This window comes from Oncorhynchus keta, chromosome 14 (assembly GCF_023373465.1).
Source record: "Oncorhynchus keta strain PuntledgeMale-10-30-2019 chromosome 14, Oket_V2, whole genome shotgun sequence".
Classification (NCBI taxonomy): domain Eukaryota; kingdom Metazoa; phylum Chordata; class Actinopteri; order Salmoniformes; family Salmonidae; genus Oncorhynchus; species Oncorhynchus keta.
The window spans coordinates 11518191-11545759 of NC_068434.1; the positions used below are offsets into that span (position 1 = coordinate 11518191).

Genomic DNA, 27569 nt, shown 5'->3' on the forward strand with positions numbered 1-27569 from the left:
CAGCCTGTCTCTCTATCTTCACCTGACTTGGACAAGGCAGCCTGTCTCTCTATCTTCACCTGACTTAGACAAGGCAGCCTGTCTCTCTATCTTCACCTGACTTGGACAAGGCAGCCTGTCTCTCTATCTTCACCTGACTTGGACAAGGCAGCCTGTCTCTCTATCTTCACCTGACTTGGACAAGGCAGCCTGTCTCTCTATCTTCACCTGACTTAGACAAGGCAGCCTTTCTCTCTATCTTCACCTGACTTGGACAAGGCAGCCTGTCTCTCTATCTTCACCTGACTTGGACAAGGCAGCCTGTCTCTCTATCTTCACCTGACTTGGACAAGGCAGCCTATGTCTCTATCTTCACCTGACTTAGACAAGGCAGCCTGTCTCTCTATCTTCACCTGACTTGGACAAGGCAGCCTGTCTCTCTATCTTCACTTGACTTGGACAAGGCAGCCTGTCTCTCTATCTTCACCTGCTTTTAAAGCCAATATGAAAATGTGTGAGGAACATTGTTGCCCCAGAGGTGACTGTGTATAATGTCACATAGGTGTTATGACGTTAATCTAAATGTACATCTACATGGTTTCCAGGCCAGTGTAAGTGACATTCATCATCGTCATCACCATCATCATCACTGTCTCCCACTGACCTGAGTTCTCGTCCACTCTCTCCTCCTCCACCCACCATCAACCATCATCATCACTGTCTCCCACTGACCTGAGTTCTCGTCCACTCTCTCCTCCTCCACCCACCATCACCATCATCATCACTGTCTCCCACTGACCTGAGTTCTCGTCCACTCTCTCCTCCACCCACCATCAACCATCATCATCACTGTCTCCCACTGACCTGAGTTCTCGTCCACTCTCTCCTCCTCCACCCACCATCAACCATCATCATCACTGTCTCCCACTGACCTGAGTTCTCGTCCACTCTCTCCTCCTCCACCCACCATCACCATCATCATCACTGTCTCCCACTGACCTGAGTTCTCGTCCACTCTCTCCTCCACCCACCATCAACCATCATCATCACTGTCTCCCACTGACCTGAGTTCTCGTCCACTCTCTCCTCCACCGTGTGGTCCTTCTGGTGAACCCATTCACTGTTGCACTTGAAGTAAATCTGGGTGGCGGGCGTGGCCTTGCAATAGAGATTGACTGGTTTGTTCTTGACGATGTACGCCTCCTCGGGTTCCATCAGGAAGTGGGGGAGAGGCTCCGGGGGGTCCGAGGGAAAGGTCTCGGGCAGCTCTCCCAACCCCAGGAAGTCATCTTCATCTCTCACTGCAGAGAGAGAAAGGGGGAGGGAGTTGGGAGGGGAGAGAGAGAGAGAGAGAGACAGAGAGAGGGGGAGGGAGGGAGGGAGATGGGAGGGGAGAGAGAGAGAGAGAGAGAGAGATGGGAGAGAGAGAGAGAGAGAGAGAGAGAGAGAGAGGGGGAGATGGGAGGGAGGGGGGGGAGGGAGGGAGAGAGAGAGAGAGAGAGAGAGAGAGAGAGAGAGAGAGAGAGAGAGAGAGAGAGAGAGAGAGAGGGGAGAGAGAGAGAGAGAGAGAGAGAGAGAGAGAGGGAGATGAGAGAGAGAGAGAGAGAGAGAGAGGGGGAGGAGATGGAGAGAGAGAGAGAGAGAGAGAGAGAGAGAGAGAGAGAGAGAGAGAGAGAGAGAGAGAGAGAGAGAGAGAGAGAGGGGAGAGAGAGAGGGGGAGATGGGAGGGGAGAGAGAGAGAGAGGGAGAGAGAGAGAGAGGGGGAGGGAGATGGGAGGGGAGAGAGAGAGAGAGGGAGAGAGAGAGAGAGAGAGAGAGAGAGAGAGAGAGAGAGAGAGAGAGAGAGAGAGAGAGAGAGAGAGGGGAGGGGGAGGGAGAGGGAGGGGAGAGAGAGAGAGAGAGAGAGAGAGAGAGAGAGAGAGAGGGAGGGAGGGATGGAGTAGGGAGGGGAGAGGGAGGGGAGAGAGAGAGAGAGAGAGAGAGAGAGAGAGAGAGAGAGAGAGAGAGAGAGAGAGAGAGAGAGAGAGAGAGAGAGAGAGAGAGGGAGGGAGGGATGGATAGGGAGGGAGGAGAGAGAGAGAGAGAGAGAGAGAGAGAGAGAGAGAGAGAGAGAGAGAGGAGGGATGGAGATGGGAGGGGGAGAGAGAGAGAGAGAGAGGGAGGGAGGGATGGAGATGGGAGGGGAGAGAGAGCGAGAGAGAGAAGGGATTATGCCTTATTCTAAATATCAGCGTTATGATTAATATGTTAGACAATTTCTCTGCAAATACCTGCAAATATCAACCATGCTTGTCCTCAATACTGACCACCACACAAAAACTTCCCCAAATCCTATTAAATTAACAACAATTGTATCTTCTTCATATTTTATTGAGAAATAGTAATTGTAACGGAAAAGCTTCCTTTCATGATCAGCTCTGACATTTTCGCTGGTGAAGGTTCTAGAAGGTTCTACAAAATATGCAGCAGAGAGATAGTAGTGGCTTTGTCTCCAGTGATTATGGTAATGTTAGTGCCTGTGTTATTATTTGGGAAGTGTGTTTCCATAGCTACGCCTGACACAGGACTTGTGAGAGAATCAACAATAACAGTGGAAGGTGTTAATAACCCAGTGGTTGTCAAACTAGGGGTCGCAACCCCACGTGTGGTCACCTGATATGAAAATAGGGTCGTGGGAGAATTTCCAAAATCCTGAAGAAAAAGAATAGATACAAACAAAAAATATATAACATTTTAATATCGTCTTTGTATCTCAAAATCTTTGTAATGTGGTTTTCACTTTAAAAATCTAAATGAAAATGATTCCAATCTAAAAGATCTAATTCAACCAGGGAGCGCCCTTAGATCATGGGGATAGGAACGTACTTGATGGTTGCACTTGAACCATTCCCATGGTGAATCTCTAGTCCTGCTACGTTATGAAACCACACACTACTGCAGAGACGTTGATAATACCGGCCACAATTAATAAGGTGAAAACAATGTGTAAGGAGACGGAGGCACAGAAACTCCTATAAATACCTTCATCAGATAACACTGTTAAACTAATCATTTATACTACTGCTAGTAATCAAGAGGAAACTGACTGAACGACTCAAAAACTCCCCAGCTTATGATCTCCAAATGGGCGTTAGATGTGAGGGCCGAGATACATCAAACCACATCCACTTGTGCGCCTGTTTGTAAAACTATGTGGAGATATGGGATCAGAGTATGACAATCTTCTATTTCACACCGAGGCTTGGTGATTATCGAGGGGGAGTGTTGGAAAGATGTTTCACATTGAGAGAGGAACTGATGGATGTAAAAAAATATAATAATAATTGAATTGGTTGACTTTCTGTGTAATGAAAAGAAAATGTGATATATTTGGGAAACTGAATGAACTGAACGCAAGAATGCAGGTGAGTGACTTAATCAGCGGATTCAGAGGAAAGAATTCTTATTGGAGATTCAGTGTTTCAGAAGCAAACCGTGCGAACCGTGCGAACCGTGCGAACCGTGCGAACCGTGCGAACCGTGCGAACCGTGCGAACCGTGCGAACCGTGCGAACCGTGCGAACCGTTCCCTCCGCTGTGCATGTTTCTAACAGGAAACAGCATCAGTAAATGTCTGTCACGTGTGATGACTGCTCACCTCCAACGCTTGGAAGAGCACTTTGGTACCTACTTCCCAATCCATCTGACTGTGATCCTGTCTCAGTTGACATGCAGGTATGCAGTGGTGGGAAAAGTACTCAATTGTCATACTTGAGTCAAAGATACCTTTAATAGAACATAGAAAATGAATGTAATGTAAAAGTGAAATTCACCCAGTAAAATACTACTTTAGTAAAAGTCTAAAAGTATTCGATTTCAAATATACTTCAGTATCAAAAGTGTAAATGTAATTGCTAAAATATACTTAAGTATATTTAAAATTCCTTATATTAAGCAAATCATTTACAAATGACACATTTGTGTTTAGTAAGTCCACCAGATCAGAGGATGACCAGGGATGTACTCTTGGTAAGTGTCCTATCCTGTAGTACTGGCAGTAGTTTTGGGAAAATATATGGAGTAAAAAGTGTATCATTTTCTTTAGGAATGTAGTGAAGTAAAAGTAAAAGTTGTCAAAAATATAAATAGTTAAGGAAAGTACACAAACCCCTTAAAAATGACTTTTTACTTAATTGAGTACTTTACACTACTGACGTTAAGTGAAAATAAACACCTGATTGATCTGTCACATGACCGAAATCGGGCAGACAACGCATTCACGGGTCACTGAGGAGTATTGGTTCCTGACTCAAAGGGAACACACTGCCGTCTCCCTCTGAGCATTAAAAGTCATGGTACCCTTCGCCAGCTCATATCTGTGTGTAGCTGGATTCAGTGCTCTCGTCTGCATTACAACCAAATATTGATCCAGGTTGGATGTGACAGCAGAGATGAGGTGCGCACTGTGGACCACGCCCCCCTGACTTCGAGAAGCCACGCCCCCCTGACATCGAGAAGCCACGCTCCTCTGACTTCGAGAAGCTCCGACACGACATGCATCCAGCACACCCATCTCATTAGTGGTGGTGAGATAAGAGACATTATGTCAGACTTATTTACAATTGCCTGTCATAGCCCCACATTAAAAGTACAGTATGTGATGGTGAGTTGAGAAAACAATCAGAAATACCGTTAGAATGTTTTTGACTGCCACAGCCCCAAATAAAAACGTTAACATTGGCTGTTAATTACATCCTTTTTTTCACATGGTTGGGGTCTCGAGCATTTTACAAAATGGGGTCATGGCCCCAAAACGTTTGGGGAACCCCTATGTTAAACCATGTTCATAGTTAGCCATTGTTATGTAAATATCTCCCAAAAAGTTCCAGTGGACTCAAGACAGGACCTTGACCATGGTGGAGGAAAACAATAGTCTGAAGCTTTTTGGTAAAACTCCAGGGAAAATCCCCAATGAAAATGTTCTCTAAACTAATTCTAAACGCCTAATATCTCTGAAATATTTCCCTCCATTTCCGACAAAACGCCCACCGCTGGCTCCCCCAATCAGCATAGGTCACAGAGTGGGATGCTACGAGAGTCAGTGATTCACCAAAGCTCTGAAGAATTCCAGGCGACGTACATACATGAGTGTTCTGACAACAAATCTGCATCCCAAATAGCACTCTATTCACCATTCCCTCTACAGTGCACTACTTTTGACCAGGGCTCTCTAAATAGGGTGCCATTTGGGACTTAAACCCTTGATGTATATACTCTTAGCTGTGCTTATGCTCTACCCTGTAATTTCCTTGTGCTTCGTCATCGGGCCGGGTCTCATTAGCCTCCACTATAGCGCCCTCTTCTCACCTGGAGTCTCATCCAGTCTGTCAACCAGTCTGTCAACCAGTCTGTCAACCAGTCTGTCAACCAGGCTTCTAACTCACCGAGACATTTAACCGTTGTTTGGAGGTTTGGCACTCAGGATCTCATTTCTCAACACTAAAGCTCCAGCTTCAAGTCCTTATCCCTCTTTGAATGCTGGGCACCCAAGGCGTTCAGGCGTTCAGGGCGTTTAGTATGCACGTAAAAAAAACAAGACTGTTAAGAAAAACGACTTCTGCTCTAATAGATAAGAAAAATATGAAAAGGTTTGGCGTTGGTTTTATTTGATTTGTTACGTAATTAAGTTATTTTTGTAACACATTTTCTTAAGTTTTTCTCTCTCACTTTGGATAATTCCCGCTCTCTTTTAAACCCATTCTCACCCCTCATCTGTCATTCCCTGAGCGGGATGGGTCCATTGCTCAAAAGCGGCAGGCCTAAATTATTGATTGGCACATGAAACAGGATCGTGAAAGGGGGACGGCTCATTCGTCAGACGTGGCAGCTTTATCACTCTGTGTAATTCACCCCTGTCCTGCTCTCCTCCTATCCTCCATCCCTCCTTCCCCTCTTCCTCCCCAAGCCAAGTGCCTCTGACAGGGCTGCCAGTCTAGGCTGACTGGGTGACTTACCGAGCAGTACAGGCAGTCAAAGGACACACACACACATACAGAATGTCCTAAAGATGTGATCATCGATAGAGTTCCTGGAGGCAGACAGATTGCAGAAAACAGAGAAGAGCCGAGAACAGGATGGCCCCTAAAGGCATGGTAGTAAACAGAGAACAGGAAGGCCCCTAAAGGCATGGTAGTAAACAGAGAACAGGAAGGCCCCTAAAGGCATGGTAGTAAATAGAGAACAGGGAGGGCCCCTAAAGACATGGTAGTAAACAGAGAACAGGATGGCCCCTAAAGACATGGTAGTAAACAGAGAACAGGAAGGCCCCTAAAGGCATGGTAGTAAACAGAGAACAGGAAGGCCCCTGAAGGCATGGTAGAGAAAAGGCAGGGCCCCTAAAGGCATGGTAGAGAACAGGCAGGGCCCCTAAAGGCATGGTAGTAAACAGAGAACAGGGAGGGCCAATAAAGGCATGGTGGTAAACAGAGAACAGGAAGGCCCCTAAAGGCATGGTAGAGAACAGGCAGGGCCCCTAAAGGCATGGTGGTAAACAGAGAACAGGGAGGGCCAATAAAGGCATGGTAGTAAATAGAGAACAGGGAGGGCCAATAAAGGCATGGTAGTAAACAGAGAACAGGAAGGCCCCTAAAGGCATGGTGGTAAACAGAGAACAGGGAGGGCCAATAAAGGCATGGTAGTAAACAGAGAACAGGGAGGGCCAATAAAGGCATGGTGGTAAACAGAGAACAGGGAGGGCCAATAAAGGCATGGTAGTAAATAGAGAACAGGGAGGGCCAATAAAGGCATGGTAGTAAACAGAGAACAGGAAGGCCCCTAAAGGCATGGTAGTAAATAGAGAACAGGGAGGGCCAATAAAGGCATGGTAGAGAACAGGCAGGGCCCCTAAAGGCATGGTGGTAAACAGAGAACAGGGAGGGCCAATAAAGGCATGGTAGTAAATAGAGAACAGGGAGGGCCCCTAAAGGCATGGTAGAGAACAGGCAGGGCCCCTAAAGGCATGGTAGAGAACAGGCAGGGCCCCTAAAGGCATGGTAGAGAACAGGCAGGGCCCCTAAAGGCATGGTGGTAAACAGAGAACAGGGAGGGCCAATAAAGGCATGGTAGTAAATAGAGAACAGGGAGGGCCCCTAAAGGCATGGTAGGGTAAAGGCATGGTAGAGAACAGGCAGGGCCCCTAAAGGCATGGTAGTAAAGGGCCCCTAAAGGCAGTAAACAGAACAGGGAGGGCCAATAAAGGCATGGTAGTAAATAGAGAAAGGGAGGGCCAATAAAGGCATGGTAGTAAACAGAGAACAGGGAGGGCCCTAAAGGCATGGTAGTAAACAGAGAACAGGAAGGCCCCTAAAGGCATGGTAGTAAACAGAGAACAGGAAGGCCCCTAAAGGCATGGTAGTAAATAGAGAACAGGAAGGCCCCTAAAGGCATGGTAGTAAACAGAGAACAGGGAGGGCCCCTAAAGGCATGGTAGTAAACAGAGAACATGTAGTCAGGGCCCCTAAAGGCATGGTAGTAAACAGAGAACAGGAAGGCCCCTAAAGGCATGGTAGTAAACAGAGAACAGGAAGGCCCCTAAAGGCATGGTAGTAAATAGAGAACAGGAGGGCCCCTAAAGGCATGGTAAACAGAGAACAGGGAGGGCCAATAAAGGCATGGTAGAGAACAGGCAGGGCCCCTAAAGGCATGGTAGTAAACAGAGAACAGGGAGGGCCAATAAAGGCATGGTAGAGAACAGGCAGGGCCCCTAAAGGCATGGTAGAGAACAGGCAGGGCCCCTAAAGGCATGGTAGAGAACAGGCAGGGCCCCTAAAGGCATGGTAGTAAACAGAGAACAGGGAGGGCCAATAAAGGCATGGAGTAAACAGAGAACAGGAAGGCCCCTAAAGGCATGGTAGTAAACAGAGAACAGGAAGGCCCCTAAAGGCATGGTAGTAAACAGAGAACAGGAAGGCCCCTAAAGGCATGGTAGTAAATAGAGAACAGAGGGCCCCTAAAGACATGGTAGTAAACAGAGAACAGGATGGCCCCTAAAGGCATGGTAGTAAACAGAGAACAGGAAGGCCCCTAAAGGCATGGTAGTAAACAGAGAACAGGAAAAGGGCCCCTAAAGGCATGGTAGAGAACAGGCAGGGCCCCTAAAGGCAGAGAACAGGAACAGGGAGGGCCCCTAAACAGAGGCATGGTAGTAAAATGGTAGAGAACAGGCAGGGCCCCTAAAGGCATGGTAGAGAACAGGAGGGCCCTAAAGGCATGGTAGTAAATAGAGAACAGGGAGGGCCCCTAAAGGCATGGTAGAGAACAGGCAGGGCCCCTAAAGGCATGGTAGAGAACAGGCAGGGCCCCTAAAGGCATGGTAGAGAACAGGCAGGGCCCCTAAAGGCATGGTGGTAAACAGAGAACAGGGAGGGCCAATAAAGGCATGGTAGTAAACAGAGAACAGGGAGGGCCAATAAAGGCATGGTAGTAAACAGAGAACAGGGAGGGCCAATAAAGGCATGGTAGTAAACAGAGAACAGGAAGGCCCCTAAAGGCATGGTAGTAAACAGAGAACAGGGAGGGCCAATAAAGGCATGGTAGTAAATAGAGAACAGGAAGGCCCCTAAAGGCATGGTAGTAAACAGAGAACATGGTAGGAACAGGCAGGGCCCCTAAAGGCATGGTAGTAAACAGAGAACAGGAAGGGCCCCTAAAGGCATGGTAGTAGAACAGAGGGCCCCTAAAGGCAGAGAAGGCCCCTAAAGGCATGGTAGTAAAGGCAGAGAACAGGAAGGCCCCAATAAAGGCATGGTAGTAAATAAAGGCCCCTAAAGGCATGGTAGTAAAGGCAGAGAACAGGGCCCCTAAAGGCATGGTGGTAAACAGAGAACAGGAGGGCCAATAAAGGCATGGTAGTAAATAGAGAACAGGAAGGCCCCTAAAGGCATGGTAGTAAACAATAAAGGCAGAGAACAGGGAGGCCAATAAAGGCATGGTAGTAAACAGAGAACAGGAAGGCCCCTAAAGGCATGGTAGTAAATAGAGAACAGGAAGGCCCCTAAAGGCATGGTAGTAAAGGCATGGTAGTAAACAGGAAGGCCCCTAAAGGCATGGTAGTAAACAGAGAACAGGAAGGCCCCTAAAGGCATGGTAGTAAACAGAGAACAGAAGGCCCCTAAAGGCAGAACAGGGAGTAAAGGCATGGTAGTAAACAGAGCAGAGAAGGCCCTAAAGGCATGGTAGTAAACAGAAAGGCATGGTAGAGAACAGGCAGGGCCCCTAAAAAGTAAACAGAGAAACAGAGGGCCAATAAAGGCATGGTGGTAAACAGAGAACAGGAGGGCCAATAAAGGCATGGTAGTAAACAGAGAAGGCCTAAAGGCATGGTAGTAGTAAAGGCATGGTGGTAAACAGAGAACAGGGAGCATGGGCCAATAAAGGCATGGTAGTAAATAGAGAACAGGAAGGCCCCTAAAGGCATGGTAGTAAACAGAGAACAGGAAGGCCCCTAAAGGCATGGTAGTAAATAGAGAACAGGGAGGGCCCCTAAAGGCATGGTAGTAAACAGAGAACAGTGAGGGCCAATAAAGGCATGGTGGTAAACAGTCCATAACTCCTCTCTACCACTGTACCATCATCCCATCACAGCAATAGTAGCATTAAGTAGAACAGTCCCTGTGACCACTTCAATAAAATATATGATCTTCCTATATGAACTTCAAGCTGGGTCCACCCATACAAAAGTATTCAGTATAAACACATGATTGAATGTCACTTTGGATAAAAACGTCTACTAAATGGGATATATTTGATATACAGTGGATATATTTTTTATTATTTTTTGCAAAAACAAAATGTAATTTCTAAGGATTATAGACATCAGTAGTTTAGTTATTATATTGGTCAACTACCTGGTAAATACATTGATATTAATAATTTGGGCATTTCTTCTGTGATGAGGTGCTTTCAGTATATGCAGTAGTTGATTCATGAATATGGTTAGTATTACTGAATAGGACAATGTATGAATAAGGAAGTGTTATAGAGCATTATGGGTAATATAGTACATCATGCTACAGGCAACATGGTTACATAGGACTGTAAGCTAAAGGATTGGCATTTGTTCCATTCAGCACTCTATGGCGTCCCAAAGGTTCCATTCAGCACTCTATGGCGTCCCAAAGGTTCCATTCAGCACTCTATGGCGTCCCAAAGGTTCCATTCAGCACTCTATGGCGTCCCAAAGGTTCCATTCAGCACTCTATGGCGTCCCAAAGGTTCCATTCAGCACTCTATGGCGTCCCAAAGGTTCCATTCAGCACTCTATGGTGTCCCAAAGGTTCCATTCAGCACTCTATGGCGTCCCAAAGGTTCCTTTCAGCACTCTATGGTGTCCCAAAGGTTCCATTCAGTACTCTATGGTGTCCCAAAGGTTCCATTCAGCACTCTATGGTGTCCCAAAGGTTCCATTCAGCACTCTATGGTGTCCCAAAGGCTCCATTCAGCACTCTATGGTGTCCCAAAGGTTCCATTCAGCACTCTATGGTGTCCCAAAGGTTCCATTCAGCCCTGTATGGTTGCGCACCAAATAGCACCCTATTCCCCATATAGTGCACTACTTTTGAGCCGAGCCCTATGACATTTGGGACGCAGGCTAAACCTCTCACATCTACCCACACTTCTCCATCAGATTTGTGACACGACAGCAACAACACTTGACTCCTGGCACAGGGATCTCGAGTTTGCTACATAATGCTTCCCCAGACATCTCATCTCTTCACCCTTTATCTGGAGGGGGTGAAGGGGTTGAGGGGTTTGGAGTGAAGGGGCCCCTTCTTGTGGAACAGTCCCTTGATGACATATCTGGGCAGTAGTCGTGGCAGCCGTGAGGTAATGCTATCCTTATCATATCCACAGGATCAGCTGCAGCTGCAGAGCAGAACCCTGACCCTGTCCTTATAACCCTGACCCTGTCCGTCTGTCTATCTGTGCCAGAGATTCCCACCTACCCCCAGTTCTATCCCCCTCCGGGCCCCAACTACCCCAACCATCCCTAAGAAAATAAAACCAGGGTGATCGCTATCTCAGACAGACTCGCATATCTTTCTCATACAATTGCACAGACATACATTTGCACAGCTACACAAATCCTATGCAAGCCAACAAAGGTAAGATTTAAGACTCCCAAGAGGTCTACACACTTCCCTACAGGCACTGGATCTCAGTGCAAGAGGCGCCACTACAATCCCTGGTTCGAATCCAGTCTGTATAACATCCGGCTTTGATTGAGAGTCCCATAGGGCGGCGCACAATTGGCCCAGCATTGTCCAGGTTAGGCCGGGGTAGGCCATCATTGTAAATGAGAATTTGTTCTAAACTGACTTGCCTAATTAAATAAAAAAAGTGACTAGGTAACAGGATAGATGATAAATAGTAGCAGCAGCATATGTGATTAGTCTAAAGAGGGTCAATGCAGATAGTCCGGGTATCGATTGGTTAACTATTTAACTACGTAAGGCCTTCCTCTGACACCGCCTGGTATAGAAGTCATGGATGGCAGGGAGCTTGGCCCCAGTGATGTACTGGGCCGTAGGCACAACCCTCTGTAGCGCCTTGCGGTCGGAAGCCAAGCAGTTGCCATATCAAGCGGTGATGCAGCCAGGCAAGATGCTCTCAATGATGTAGAACCTTTTGAGGATCTGAGAGGACCCATGCTGAATATGTTAAGCCTCCTGAGGGAGAAGAGGCGTTGTCGTGCCTTCTTCACGACTATGTTGGTAATTCATGATAATTCCTTAGTGATGTGGACACTGAGGAACTTGAAGCTCTCAAGCCGCTCCACTACAGCCCGTCGATGAGGATGGAGGCGTGCTCAGCCCTCCGTTTCCTGTAGTAAACGATCAGCTCCTTTGTCTTGCTGACGTTGAGGGAGAAATTGTTGTCCTGGCAGCTCATCGTCATCGTGATCAGGCCAATCACTGACGTGTCACAAGAAAACTTAATGATGGTGTTGGGATCATGTATGGCCACACAGTCGTGGGTGTACAGGGAGTACAGGAGGGGTCTAAGTACACACCGCTAAGGGGCCCCTGTGTTGATGGTCAGTGTGGAAGATGTGTTGTTGCCTACCCTCACCACCTGGGGGCGGCCCGTCAAGAAGTCCAGGATCCAGTTTCAGAGGGAGGAGTTCAGTCCCAGGATCCTAAGATTAATGATGAGCTTTGAGGGCACTATGGTGTTGAACGCTGAGCTGTAGTCAATTAAACACATTCATTGGTGTTCCTCTTATCCAGGTGGGAGAGAGCAGTGAGGAGTGCATTAGAGATTGCGTCATCTGTTGATCTGTTGGGGCGGAATGCAAATTGGTGTGGGTCCAGGGTGTCTGGGATGATGGTGTTGATGTGAGCCATGACCAGCCTTTCAAAGCATTTCATGGCTACAGATGTGAGTGCTACGGGGCAAAGGTCATTTAGACAGGTTACCTTGGCATTCTTGGGCACAGGGACAATGGTGGTCTGCTTGAAACATGTAGGTATTAAAGACTAGGTCAGTTCGAGGTTGAACATATCAGTGAAGACACTAGCCAGCTGGTCAGGGCATGCTCTGAGTAAGCGTCCTGGTAATCTGTCCTGCGGCCTTGTGAATATTAACCTGTTTGACAGTCTTATTCACATCGGCTAGGGAGAGCGAGATCGAGATCGCACAGCCGTCTGGACCAGCTGGTGCTCTCATGCATGGTTCAGTTTCAGTTTCAGTCTTTAGTGCCAGCATCAGGTTGTGGTGGTACATAGAGAGAGGTCGTCCAGTTAGTTCTCCAGAGATGGTACATTCGCCAATAAAAAAGAGGGTAGAGGTGGTTTATTTACTGGCCGTTGTAGTCTCTTCAGGGATCCCGCTCGTTTGCCTCTCTTGAGCCGTCTCTTCCTCTTTCGAGTCAGGTCGATTAGGGCCTGGTCCTCAATGAGCAGTAAATCCACATCTGCCGACTCGTCTGATGTCCAGAAGCTGTTTTCGGTCATAGGATACGATGGCGGAGATATTAGGTACAATAAAAAGTGAAGATCAGAGTAAAAAAACATAAACAAACAGAATTGGTCAGGAGCATGTAAAACGGCAGCTATCCACTGCAGCGCCATCTGGGAGCATTGTTTGCTTTTATGTGTGATGTCGTGCTTTGGCAGGAGGGCACTCGCACACTCACATTCTAGCCTGTTTATGTGCAGACCGGCGTTTAAACTTCCTTTTGATTCTTACCTCCAGAGTTTCCTTCAACCTGTTCTCTGTCCTCACAGTGGCACTGATCCACAATGTACCACACGGGACTGCCACTGGGAGCACTGCTGTTGTTGTTGTTGTTGTTGTTGTTGTTGTTGTTGTTGTTGTTGTTGTTGTTCAACTTTTGTTTGTGATCTCGCTCCTGAAAAACTCAGCAAATGGCCCTACTTCACAAGTTTGTTTTATCTAAGAATATGTTGGACACTTACAAACCGAGAGAAGAAAGCAGAAAGGGATATACGAGGTAAAAAATGATGCAGCCCGAAAAAGAAAGAATTGAACTGACGTTACAAGAGCAGTAGAATGTCTTAGAAGAGTTACACCATCTTTGCATTAGAAGAGTTACACCATCTTTGCATTAGAAGAGTTACACCATCTTTGCATTAGAAGAGTTACACCATCTTTGCATTAGAAGAGTTACACCATCTTTGCATTAAAAGAGTTACACCATCTTTGCATTAGAAGAGTTACACCATCTTTGCATTAGAAGAGTTACACCATCTTTGCATTAGAAGAGTTACACCATCTTTGCATTAGTGTGGTGGGTTGTAGAAAGACGGGCCACCTATTATTGATTCTGATAATGACCCTTCCTGGGGAAAGCAGGGTTAGAGTGGGGTCAGTAGTCCTCACAGGGCCTCAGGGGCCCTCAATGACATTCATGTCCAGTAGGGAAAGAGAGGAGGGCCTCTCTTTGCTAGGACACTTTTAAACTCACCCAGCCTGAGACACCAGCATCCTGATGGTTTCCCCGAAATCCTGGTTGGAGGATTCCCGGGATCAGGAGGGAAAATGCAGGAAATCCTGGTTGGTGGATTCCCGGGATCAGGAGGGAAAATGCAGGAAATCCTGGTTGGTGGATTCCCGGGATCAGGAGGGAAAATGCAGGAAATCCTGGTTGGTGGATTCCCGGGATCAGGAGGGAAAATGCAGGAAATCCTGGTTGGTGGATTCCCGGGATCAGGAGGGAAAATGCAGGAAATCCTGGATTCCTCCAAACAGGATTCCGGGAAAACCAGGGAATTTATTGAAAGTTCCCGAAATTGCTCAACCCTAGTTAAGGTGGTAGTGTATCAGAAGTTATACCGTGCCTCTTTGGCCCGTTTGTAATGAATGCATGTGCGCACACACACAAGCACGCTCGACACACGCACGCACACGCCTACACACAAGGGCTGCACTTTGATGTAATCTGAGGATCTTATCAGTCGCTTATCTAGAGCATTGTCTTCCCCCATCCCCGTACCCGCATTCTCTCTCTCTCTCTCTCTCTCTCTCTCTCTCTCTCTCTCTCTCACACACACACACACACACACACACACACACACACACACACACACACACACACACACACAATTCATTTACAGAATATTGGGAGTCAAATTCAGTCAAATTTTGAATTAATTAATAAATTCCTTTGAGAGTTCTTTGACAGTCTGCACAGAGGCTCAGACACTTTGACAGTCTGCACAGAGGCTCCCAGACTTTGACAGTCTGCACAGAGGCTCCCAGACTCTTTGACAGTCTGCTCAGAGGCTCCCAGACACTTTGACAGTCTGCACAGAGGCTCCCAGACACTTTGACAGTCTGCACAGAGGCTCAGACACTTTGACAGTCTACACAGAGGCTCAGACACTTTGACAGTCTGCACAGAGGCTCCCAGACTTTGACAGTCTACACAGAGGCTCGGGTACTTTGACAGTCTGCACAGAGGCTCTGACACTTTGACAGTCTGCACAGAGGCTCAGACACTTTGACAGTCTGCACAGAGGCTCAGACACTTTGACAGTCTGCACAGAGGCTCCCAGACTTTGACAGTCTGCACAGCGGCTCAGACACTTTGACAGTCTGCACAGAGGCTCCCAGACTTTGACAGTCTGCACAGAGGCTCCCAGACTTTGACAGTCTGCACAGAGGCTCCCAGACTTTGACAGTCTGCACAGAGGCTCCCAGACTTTGACAGTCTGCACAGAGGCCCAGACACTTTGACAGTCTGCACAGAGGCTCCCAGACTTTGACAGTCTACACAGAGGCCCAGACACTTTGACAGTCTACACAGAGGCCCAGACACTTTGACAGTCTACACAGAGGCCCAGACACTTTGACAGTCTACACAGAGGCCCAGACACTTTGACAGTCTGCACAGAGGCTCCCAGACTTTGACAGTCTGCACAGAGGCTCCCAGACTTTGACAGTCTGCACAGAGGCCCAGACACTTTGACAGTCTGCACAGAGGCCCAGACACTTTGGCAGTCTGCACAGAGGCTCCCAGACTTTGACAGTCTGCACAGAGGCCCAGACACTTTGACAGTCTACACAGAGGCTCCCAGACTTTGACAGTCTGCACAGAGGCTCAGACACTTTGACAGTCTGCTCAGAGGCTCCCAGACACTTTGACAGTCTGCACAGAGGCCCAGACACTTTGACAGTCTACACAGAGGCTCCCAGACTTTGACAGTCTGCACAGAGGCTCTGACACTTTGACAGTCTGCACAGAGGCTCCCAGACGTTGACAGTCTGCACAGAGGCTCTGACACTTTGACAGTCTGCACAGAGGCTCCCAGATTTTGACAGTCTGCACAGAGGTTCAGACACTTTGACAGTCTGCACAGAGGCTCCCAGACTTTGACAGTCTGCACAGAGGCTCCGAAGGCTTTGACAGTCTGCACAGAGGCTCTGACACTTTGACAGTCTGCACAGAGGCTCCGAAGGCTTTGACAGTCTGCACAGAGGCTCTGACACTTTGACAGTCTGCACAGAGGCTCTGACACTTTGACAGTCTGCACAGAGGCTCAGACACTTTGACAGTCTGCACAGAGGCTCTGACACTTTGACAGTCTGCACAGAGGCTCAGACACTTTGACAGTCTACACAGAGGCTCAGACACTTTGACAGTCTGCACAGAGGCTCCCAGACTTTGACAGTCTGCACAGAGGCTCTGTCACTTTGACAGTCTGCACAGAGGCTCCGAAGGCTTTGACAGTCTGCACAGAGGCTCCCAGACTTTGACAGAGGGAAGGAGAAAAAGCCCAGACTGACAGAATAATGAGATGAACACAGGAGATTCCAACATATTTGCATTAGGTTTTCCAACATATAAAGTTTGACCAACATATTAACATTTTCTCTACAATCTAACGCTGTGTAAAATGGCCTGTTTCCGAGTGCGTACATGTAAGTCAGAATATCTTTAACGATAAGAAGTAGAAGCTCATTACTGAGAAGTCTGAATACAAACAGAACTTGATCAGTCTTGATTAGTCGGCTCTGGAAGGTCATGGATGTTTACATGTGCTAATTTGCCCTTTGTCTATTGTACTCATATCACACACAGTATAGTGAAGACACTATACAGATCATTTCTGTCTTCAGTTGCTGTGACACAGCTGTTTAGGGGGCAGGCAAATAATGTCTGAGCTCAGTGCTATAATTCAACACTGTCCCGATCTGTAACAAGGTGTGCTGAGAGTCAGGAAGCAAGTTCAGGCAGTGAGTGTACAAATACAGAAACTAAACATAATACAAAATAAGAGACACAAACAACGCACAGACATGACACAGGAACAGAAACAAGGGGAGTGACAGATATAGGGAAGATAATCAAGGAGATGATGGGAGTCCAGGTGAGTGTCATGAGGCGCAGGTGCGTGGGATAATCAGCAGCCTGACGACCTAGAGGACGGAGAGGGCGTAAACGTGACAAGATCCTTATTGTCACTCTGATCAATGGCATGTAAGTACTTGGTACCAACAGGACCTATGTGTATGTCATCTCTCATGAACGCCTGCTAACACCTTTCTCATTTAATCTACGTCAGTTTGTCAGACCAAGCTCTTGGGCAGTTAAAACCTTTCTCCTTAACTGAACTGAAACCATTGGCCCGCTCAAATGGAAAGCACCAGAAACCACATACTGGACCATAGTCCAAAACACATTTCTTCAAGTGGCTACGGAGGTGCATATTTGGTGTGCAATACTGTTTTCCATACAAAGCTCCTTACAAAGCTCTCACAGAACTGTTGAACTGTTGTGACAATGAGCCTCTCCAACCCGCTCCAATGTGATACATCTTGCACGTGCTTTGACAAAATAGGTCCAACAATCATAATGGACATCCTCCACATGTCCCTTAAGCCAATTTTTCAATTATTGTGCATTGAAATTAGAAAACCCTGTTGAGATTTTAGCAGGTAGTTGGCCTGTCTGCTTTCAGTGCATCAACTGTAAGATAAATATTTCTCACTATTACATCATCGAGCACACCAATATTCTTCCCGGCAGTTAAAATGTGTTTTGCTGCCCCAGTAAGGGGTGTCTCTCACATAGACACCAATGCGATAGCAGATACGGCTGAACTTCTTGTACATGAACCAAAACATTATTTGTCAGTGACATGTCTCGCTTCCTCTTCCATCTCGGTTCTTTAACTGACTAGTTAGATAAAAGTTTTAAAAAACTATCCCAACAACAACAGCAGCAGCAGCATCTATAGCAGACTAGTGACCTCACCGAAACGGACGACAGATGTTTGTCGAGTGTGACGGAATGAGCTTTCCGCAAGTTCAATATTGCTCAATCTAATTTTAAATCAGCATGAATTGAGCAATAAAAAGCCCCGCTCGTGGTGTTCTTAAATGAAACGGATTACAGTAACAGGTCCTTTGTGATCAGTTGCTCCCCAACAGTGCAGATGGAGAGTCGTCCCATAAAGACATGTAACATAGTTCTACATTTGACAATTTCCTCAAGGATGTTGATGCATAGTGTACAACCATCGCTAATAGACAACACGGACTCCTCAGACGCAGCTGCAAATCGGTAATTGGGCAGAAGTGGAAAGGCCTAAGATGTGGAAAACCCCAGGCCTAAGATGTGGAAAACCCCAGGCCTAAGATGTGGAAAACCCCAGGCCCAAGATGTGGAAAACCCCAGGCCTAAGATGTGGAAAACCCCAGGCCTAAGATGTGGAAAACCCCAGGCCCAAGATGTGGAAAACCCCAGGCCTAAGATGTGGAAAACCCCAGGCCTAAGATATGGAAAACCCCAGGCCTAAGATGTGGAAAACCCCAGGCCTAAGATGTGGAAAACCCCAGGCCGAAGATGTGGAAAACCCCAGGCCTAATATGTGGAAAACCCCAGGCCTAAGATGTGGAAAACCCCAGGCCTAATATGTGGAAAACCCCAGGCCTAAGATGTGGAAAACCCCAGGCCTAAGATGTGGAAAACCCCAGGCCTAATATGTGGAAAACCCCAGGCCTAAGATGTGGAAAACCCCAGGCCTAAGATGTGGAAAACCCCAGGCCTAAGATGTGGAAAACCCCAGGCCGAAGATGTGGAAAACCCCAGGCCTAATTTGTGGAAAACCCCAGGCCTAATATGTGGAAAACCCCAGGCCGAAGATGTGGAAAACCCCAGGCCTAAGATGTGGAAAACAAAGAGAAAACAAAGGATTGGGACATAGAAAAGCTACAGGGACGTTGCCAGGGATACGTTAGTTTATAAATGTAAACCAATCCCTACATTTTAAATACAGTACTGAATTTTGAAAAGTTGAGACTTGTTCCACCAATTTTAGTCTGCTTTTAATTTTTTTTTTTGCTTTGAGATTCGGGGCGGCAGGCAGGTATCCTAGTGGTTAGAGTGTTAGACTAGTAACCGGAAGGTTGCAAGTTCAAACCCCCGAGCTGACAAGGTACAAATCTGTCATTCTGCCCCTGAACAGGCAGTTAACCCACTGTTCTGAGGCCCTCATTGAAAATAAGAATTTGTTCTTAACTGACTTGCCTGGTAAAATAAATAAAAAAATATTAAAAAATCCAGTCTTGTTTATTGGGCAAAAAAACTTATTGTCTCCTGAAAATTCACAGGCTCTGTTAAAGTGGTCAAAAGAACTCTCTGCTGAAGAGAAGCAGCGCTTTGCGGGGGGCAACTGAAGACATGATGTCTGATGTGGAGACAGACCCAGAGGACCCCCATGCATTTTTAATGACCCCCCCACCCTGTCTCTCCACTGAGTTTCAGGAATGAATCGCGTCAGCAGACTGGAAAAGGGCCAAGCTCTTATGGAGAAAAAAGGTCAGATTGAAAACCCGAGCAAACGTCCACATCCACCGCATTCCTACCCAGAACATCTGATTGTGAATGAAACCACAGACACAAATCACCTGCACCTTCACTGACTCTTCACACCTGCATCTCAAGAGACTTTTTGCACTGCCTCTGACTCACTCACCCACCCTTACACACACACACATAACAGACCCTTCCACATACACATACCAGACCCTTACACACACACATAGCAGACCCTTACACACACACATACCAGACCCTTACACACACACATAACAGACCCTTACACACACACATACCAGACCCTTACACACACACATAACAGACCCTTACACACATACCAGACCCTTACACACACACATAACAGACCCTTACACACACACATACCAGACCCTTACACACACACAGATACACACACACATACCAGACCCTTACACACACACATACCAGACCCTACACACACACATAACAGACACACACACATACCAGACCCTTACACACACACATACCAGACCCTTACACACACACATACCACACACACACACATAACAGACCCTACACACACACATACAGACCCTTACACACACACACATACCAGACCCTTACACACATACACACACATACCAGACCCTTACACACACACATAACAGACCCTACACACACACATACCAGACACACATACACATACCAGACCCTTACACACACACATACCAGACCCTTACACACACACATACCAGACCCTACACACACACATACAGACCCTTACACACACACCAGACCCTTACACACACATACCAGACCCTTACACACACACATACCAGACCCTTACACACACACATACAGACCCTTACACACACACATAACAGACCCACACACATACCAGACCCTTACACACACATACCAGACACACACATACCAACATACCAGACAGACCCTTACACACACATACAGATACACACACACATACCAGACCCTTACACACACACATAACAGACCCTTACACATACACATACAGACCCTTACACACACATAACAGACCCTTACACACACACACACATACAGATACACACACACATACCAGACCCTTACACACACACATAACAGACCCTTACACACACACATACCAGACCCTTACACACACACATACCAGACCCTTACACACACACATACACACATACCAGACCCTTACCACACACATACCAGACCCTTACACACACACATAACAGACCCTTACACACACACATAACAGACCCTTACACACACATACCAGACCCTTACACACACACATACCAGACCCTTACACACACATAACAGACCCAGACCCTTACACACACACATAACAGACCCTTACACACATACCAGACCCTTACACACACACACACCAGACCCTACACACACACATACCAGACCCACACACACATACCAGACCCTTACACACACACATAACAGACCCTTACACACATACCAGACCCTTACACACACACATAACAGACCCTTACACACACACATACCAGACCCTTACACACACACATACCAGACCCTTACACACACACATAACAGACCCTTACACACACACATAACATAACATTACCACCCTCTTCTTTGACCTACATATTTTTGATAGTGTATTTTCCGATAAATCTGTATTGCACTGTTGAGGAGAGCTTAGGTTAAATAAAATAAAAAATACTATTTTGATCGCTGTCAGTCTTTCAAAGCTTGTGGGTATCCTCACGCTTGGCATGCAGGTCATTCTTTAGAGAGGTTGTGATTCTGGTTTGGTTGTCTGACTGGAAGTGTTTGAGTGGGTGGTTACCATCACACCAGGAGGCTACACAAAACAAATAAACAACCATTTTGGTAATGCCTTTAGGAGACTGCTATAAGACAGCACAAACGTCTAACCAGTAAGTGGCTACAAGACTTACAAATGGCAAAAGTTATCTCTCGCACTCTCTTGCCCTCCCCCCCTCCCTCCCCGCTCCCTCCCCCCCCCTCCCTCCCTCCCTCCCTCTCTCCCTCCCTCCCTCCCTCCCTCCCTCCCTCCCTCCCTCCCTCCCTCCCCCCCCTCCCTCCCCGCCCCCTCCCCCCCCTCCCCCCTCCCTCCCCGCTCCCTCTCTCCCTCCCTCCATCCCTCCCTCTCCCCTCCCTCCCCCTCCCTCCCCCCCTCCTCCTCCTCCCTCCCTCCCCCCCCTCCCTCCCTCCCTCCCTCCATCCCTCCCTCCCTCCCTCCCTCCCTTTCCCCCGTGTCGTATATGTCAAGTGGTTGAGATCATTACGATAGAGAACACAAAAACAACGGCACGGTGCTTGGAGTCGATAACATTCACAGCAATACTATGCTGGCTTTGAGAACAGACTGCATGGGGGAATGCGGATTGCCTTTTGACAGGCGCGATGGCGTCAGCAGATCCAAGGGTGGCGCAGGTTCAAAACCAATCTGGCAACGTTGGCACCGCATACCGATGTGTCACATTTCGGCTGAAACGAAACTCCAGGTGGTCCCTCGTTGCTCCATTTCAAACTTCATCATACTGTTCACCTCAAATATTAGCCCGGTGTCATCAACCAGCTACAGAGTAACAGAGAGCAATGCACGATACGAGTGTTACTCACCCAAAGGAAAACACAGTCTCTGAAAGAGCATGGTAGAAATACAACGCAGGGATGTTTCATCTTGTTTAGTGAGGAACAGTGAATTTGCTAAAAACGTCCTCACAAAGGTTGTCATGAATACAGACAGACAGCTATTCATAGTTTGTGTGCTGAAAAAGCACTATGTAAGGTTGAAGACCCTATGACCCCAAAAAGCACTATGTAAGGTTGAAAACCTTACCACCCCAAAAAGCACTATGTAAGGTTAAAGACCCTACCACCCCAAAAAGCACTATGTAAGGTTGAAAACCCTACCACCCCAAAAAGCACTATGTAAGGTTGAAGGCCCTACCACCCCAAAAAGCACTATGTCAGGTTGAAGACCATACCACCCCAAAAAGCACTATGTAAGGTTGAAGGCCCTACCACCCCAAAAAGCACTATGTAAGGTTGAAGACCCTACGACCCCAAAAAGCACTATGTAAGGTTGAAGACCCTACCACCCCAAAAAGCACTATGTAAGGTTGAAGACCCTACGACCCCAAAAAGCACTATGGAAGGTTGAAAACCCTACAACCCCAAAAAGCACTATGTAAGGTTGAAGACCCTACCACCCCAAAAAGCACTATGTAAGGTTGAAAACCCTACCACCCCAAAAAGCACTATGTAAGGTTGAAGACCCTACCACCCCAAAAAGCACTATGTAAGGTTAAAGACCCTACCACCCCAAAAAGCACTATGGAAGGTTGAAGACCCTACGACCCCAAAAAGCACTATGGAAGGTTGAAGACCCTACCACCCCAAAAAGCACTATGTAAGGTTGAAGACCCTACGACCCCAAAAAGCACTATGGAAGGTTGAAAACCCTACCACCCCAAAAAGCACTATGTAAGGTTGAAGACCCTACGACCCCAAAAAGCACTATGGAAGGTTGAAAACCCTACCACCCCAAAAAGCACTATGGAAGGTTGAAAACCCTACCACCCCAAAAAGCACTATGTAAGGTTGAAGACCCTACCACCCCAAAAAGCACTATGTAAGGTTGAAGACCCTACCACCCCAAAAAGCACTATGTAAGGTTGAAGACCCTACCACCCCAAAAAGCACTATGTAAGGTTGAAGACCCTACCACCCCAAAAAGCACTATGTAAGGTTAAAGACCCTACCACCCCAAAAAGCACTATGTAAGGTTGAAGACCCTACCACCCCAAAAAGCACTATGTAAGGTTGAAGACCCTACCACCCCAAAAAGCACTATGTAAGGTTGAAGACCCTACCACCCCAAAAAGCACTATGTAAGGTTGAAGACCCTACCACCCCAAAAAGCACTATGTAAGGTTGAAGACCCTACCACCCCAAAAAGCACTATGTAAGGTTGAAGACCCTACCACCCCAAAAAGCACTATGTAAGGTTGAAGACCCTACCACCCCAAAAAGCACTATGTAAGGTTGAAGACCCTACCACCCCAAAAAGCACTATGTAAGGTTGAAGACCCTACCACCCCAAAAAGCACTATGTAAGGTTGAAGACCCTACCACCCCAAAAAGCACTATGTAAGGTTGAAAACCCTACCACCCCAAAAAGCACTATGTAAGGTTGTAGACCCTACCACCCCAAAAAGCACTATGTAAGGTTGAAGACCCTACCACCCCAAAAAGCACTATGGAAGGTTGAAAACCCTACGACTCCACAAAGCACTATGTAAGGTTGAAGACCCTACCACCACCAACTACACCTGCAAGGAAGTAACAAAAGAATGCACTGCGGTCAAATTAACATAGTCAAAATGATTTTATGTCTATGGTAAATACTGTTAATAATCTTAATAAATAAATAATTGGAAACAAAATAGTACATATTAAAAAATATATTATATCTCACTTTGTATAGCCACCACGACAAGAGTTCCTGTGTGTGAAGTGCACTAGAGTTTCTATAATTGCAGTGGAATTGCACCGGCAGCATTTCCTATTGATTCCACTAAGGATTTTGGAGTGTCTGACCTGCGTCCCATTGCACCTTATTTCTTTTATAGTGAACAGAACCCTATTGGCCCTGGTCAAAAGTAGTGCACTATGAAGGGAATAGAGTGCCATCTGGGATACACGCTCTGTCGGTCTATACTTTGTATATAAGAACGTGTGGTTCTGGGTGTTTTCTACTGATAGAGAACTGGAGGGCCCTCTACAGCGTGCCATTGATTATCCGCCTGCAACAGCCCGGCAACAGCCTATTGATTGGACGATATGTAATACACAGCAGCTTAAAATATCAGATGATCGGCCCTGGAAACATTCAGCATACAGATGTAGGATCTTAATTTGATCACTCTTTTGTTGCTGTGAATTTTCAAGCACAGCAGGAAATGCAAAACTGTAGTGTATTCAAAGTTTAAAAAAGTGTCTAAAGTTTGTAATTTTCACTTTAAAACTAAAACGCCCCAATTTAAAATAGAGTGGATTCGGACAGTACTCAGACCACTTGACCTTTTCCACATTTTGTTGTTACAGCCTTATTCTAAAATGGATTAAAAGAAAACACAATACCCCATAATGACAAAGCAGAAACCGTGTTTTAGAAATGTTTGCAAATGTATTAAAAATAAAAAACTGAACTATCACATTTACACAAGTACTCAGACCCTTTACTGAGTACTTTGGGTATGATGCTACAAGCTTGGCACACCTGTATTTGGGGAGTTTCTCCCATTCTTCTCTGCAGATCCTCTCAAGCTCTGTCAGGTTGGAAGGGAAGCACAGCTATTTTCAGGTCTCTCCAGAGATGTTCGACTGGGTTCAAGTACAGGCTCTGGCTGGGCCACTCAAGGACATTCAGAGACTTGTCCCGAAGCCACTCCTACGTTGTCTTAGCTGTGTGCATAGGTTTGTTGCCGTGTTGGAAGGGGAACCTTCACCCCAGTCTGAGGCCCTGAACGCTCTGAAGCAGGTTTTCATCAAAGATGATAGTTTCATTGTCTGAGAGTCTTTAGGTGCCTTTTGAAAAACTCCAAGCGGGCTGTCATGTGCCTTTTACTGAGGAGTGGCTTCTGTCTGGCCACTCCAACATAAAGGTCTGACTGGTGGAATGCTGCAGAGATGGTTGTCCTTCTGGAAGTTTCTCCTATCTCTACAGAGGAACCATCGGGTTCTTGTTCCCCTCCATGACCAAGGCTCTTCTCCCTCGATTGCTCAGTCTGGCCGGGCGGCCAGCTCTAGGAAGTGTCTTGGTGGTTCCAAATTTCTTCCATTTAAGAATGATGGACCTCTGTGCTTTTGGGGACCTTTAATTTTTTGGTACCCTTCCCCAGTTATGTGCTGTTACGCACGCCTCTATGAAGAGGGAACGCAACATCCTGCTACAACTAAACTCTCCGTGAAGAGAAAAAGGTATGGACTGTAGATGCAAGTAAGAATGACAACAGGCAGAATGTGGTACCGTTTACAAGGACTTTATTCCTTTACACGGTAATATGGGGAAAAGGGGCTGGACGGAACCAAAGCAGAGAAAGTAAATCTCAAAGCCCCCCCTCTCCGATCTTACCTGCCTACCCACTACTTACCTAATTTAGCACCACCTGGTGCCCTAACCAAAATACAGGGGGTGGTCCGCCCAGGTCTTACCTAGTGTGCCTAGACAGCGAATATGCTACGGGTATATGTATGCCCGCGGGCCTCTTGCCTAAGCTCTCCCTAGGTGCCTTCCCCTTCTCCCCTGGGAACAAATGAAACAGAATATTAAACCATTTTCACAAACAAACTAAGAAACAAAGGACATCAAATAACCTCTATCTGAGCAACAAACTCACAAAACATACCAACTCTCAGCAATGAACTCCCAGCAAAATCAACCTCTAGCAAAATCTCTAGCAAAATCTCTGCAATGACCTCCCAGCAAGACTCTCTAGCAAATCTACCTCCAGCAAAATCTCTGCAATGAGTTTAGTTGTAGCACATGCAAACTCAACAAAATCCTGTCTCGGATCTCTACGGACAATTCTTTCAACCTCATGGCTTGGGTTTTGCTCTGACATGCACTGTCAACTGTTGGATTTTATATAGGCAGGTGTGTGCCTTTCCAAATCTTGTTCAATCAATTGAATTTACCACAGGTGGACTCCAAGTTGTAGAAACATCTAATCAATGGAAAAAGGATGCACCTGCATCTGAATACCTATAAGGTATATCTTTTTTTGTAATTATAGGGTATATTATATGTAGATTGATGAGGAAAATGTTTCATTTAATCAATTTTAGAATAAGTCACGAAACAAAATGTGGAAAAAGTCAACGAGTCTGAATACTTTCCGAATAATTATAATCCATATTATAATTCCACATCTCCTGTTGCTGCAGGATTATTTTCCTGCTGTAGCAAACTGGCTCAAGTTAAGATCCTACATCTGTACCCTCTCTGTGTGAGATATTGAGAACAGCGAAGAAGATGGGAGAATTAGGCTATTCAATCGCAAGTGTGGGGAGAGGAGTGGGGGAGAAGGACACAGAAAATGAGATGTGTTTGTTCAGGACTGACAGATGTGCCACCATGAAAAGCAATCTGCATGTGTCCAATACTGAAATCCCATTACATTTCTCGTTGTTGTTTTCTTTTTAGGTGAGAGCGAACGGCTGGCAAAACAGATGCGGTAATCAAGATACAGTCAACAACGTGTTATTGCCGAGACGGGGGAGTTACAAGATATGATCCAGTCAGCCATTTAGTTCTCCTTTCCCTGAAAATAGCACCAGAGATTGGTGCAGGTCTAGTCTGGTTTCTTAGAGAGGCTATTTTCTCTAGACCTGGGAGGTTCAGTATATAGCCAGGTTGTAAAGTTATATTTCTATGGGGCAGGCCAGTAATAGCAGCTGGTCCATTCTCTAAGCCTGGGTATAGATTTATGTCCTACTGGGAAGAAATGTATCTATTGCGTTGCAGCTGCCCCTCCATCACGTGTGATAAAACAATGAGTATCGGGGATGAGGAGCAGCTAGCAGAGTATATCTGCCCCCCTTTAGCATTCTTCTTCCTGGGGGTGAGAGGGGAGAGGAGGCCGTGTGTCACGCACTCACATGCACACAACATGCACACACACACACACACACACACACACACACACACACACACACACACACACACACACACACACACACACACACACACACACACACACACACACACACACACACACACACACACACACACACACACACACACACACACACACACATGCACACACAAATATACACACACACAGACAAACATGGACACACACACACACACACATGCACACACACACACACACACACACAAGGTACACACACACAAATACACACACACACACACAAACACACACACACACACACACACACACACACACATCTAAGGGGCTATAGAGGATTCAGGGGAGAAGAGCAGCTCTGAAGGGGGACGGTGAAACCTATTGTTGTCCAAATCACTGTGATAATAGGACTCAACTCAATGAGACACCATTTTCCCATTGTGACAATTTGCTTTTAATCGTCTTCAATTTGAAGGCATTTTACAATTGAAAAAGAGGTTACTGTAGTATTCCCTTTGTTGTAATGTATGTAAATCAAAGCTAGCAAAATCAAACCAACACCCTCCTTTCCTAACTGTCTATATCTGTCTCTCTGTTTGTCTGGCTCTCTCTCTCTG

The 27569-nt window shown here is 46.5% G+C and overlaps 1 protein-coding gene across 1 annotated transcript in view; it reads right to left on the reverse strand.

Moving 5' to 3' along the window:
• unc5ca (unc-5 netrin receptor Ca) overlaps positions 1-27569 on the reverse strand; it is a 344115-nt gene that overhangs the window by 181671 nt on the left and 134875 nt on the right. Inside the window, exon 2 of the mRNA XM_052461104.1 lies at positions 1044-1280. Within this exon, the coding sequence (XP_052317064.1) occupies positions 1044-1280 (237 nt within the window). The remainder of the gene's footprint in view (positions 1-1043; positions 1281-27569) is intronic.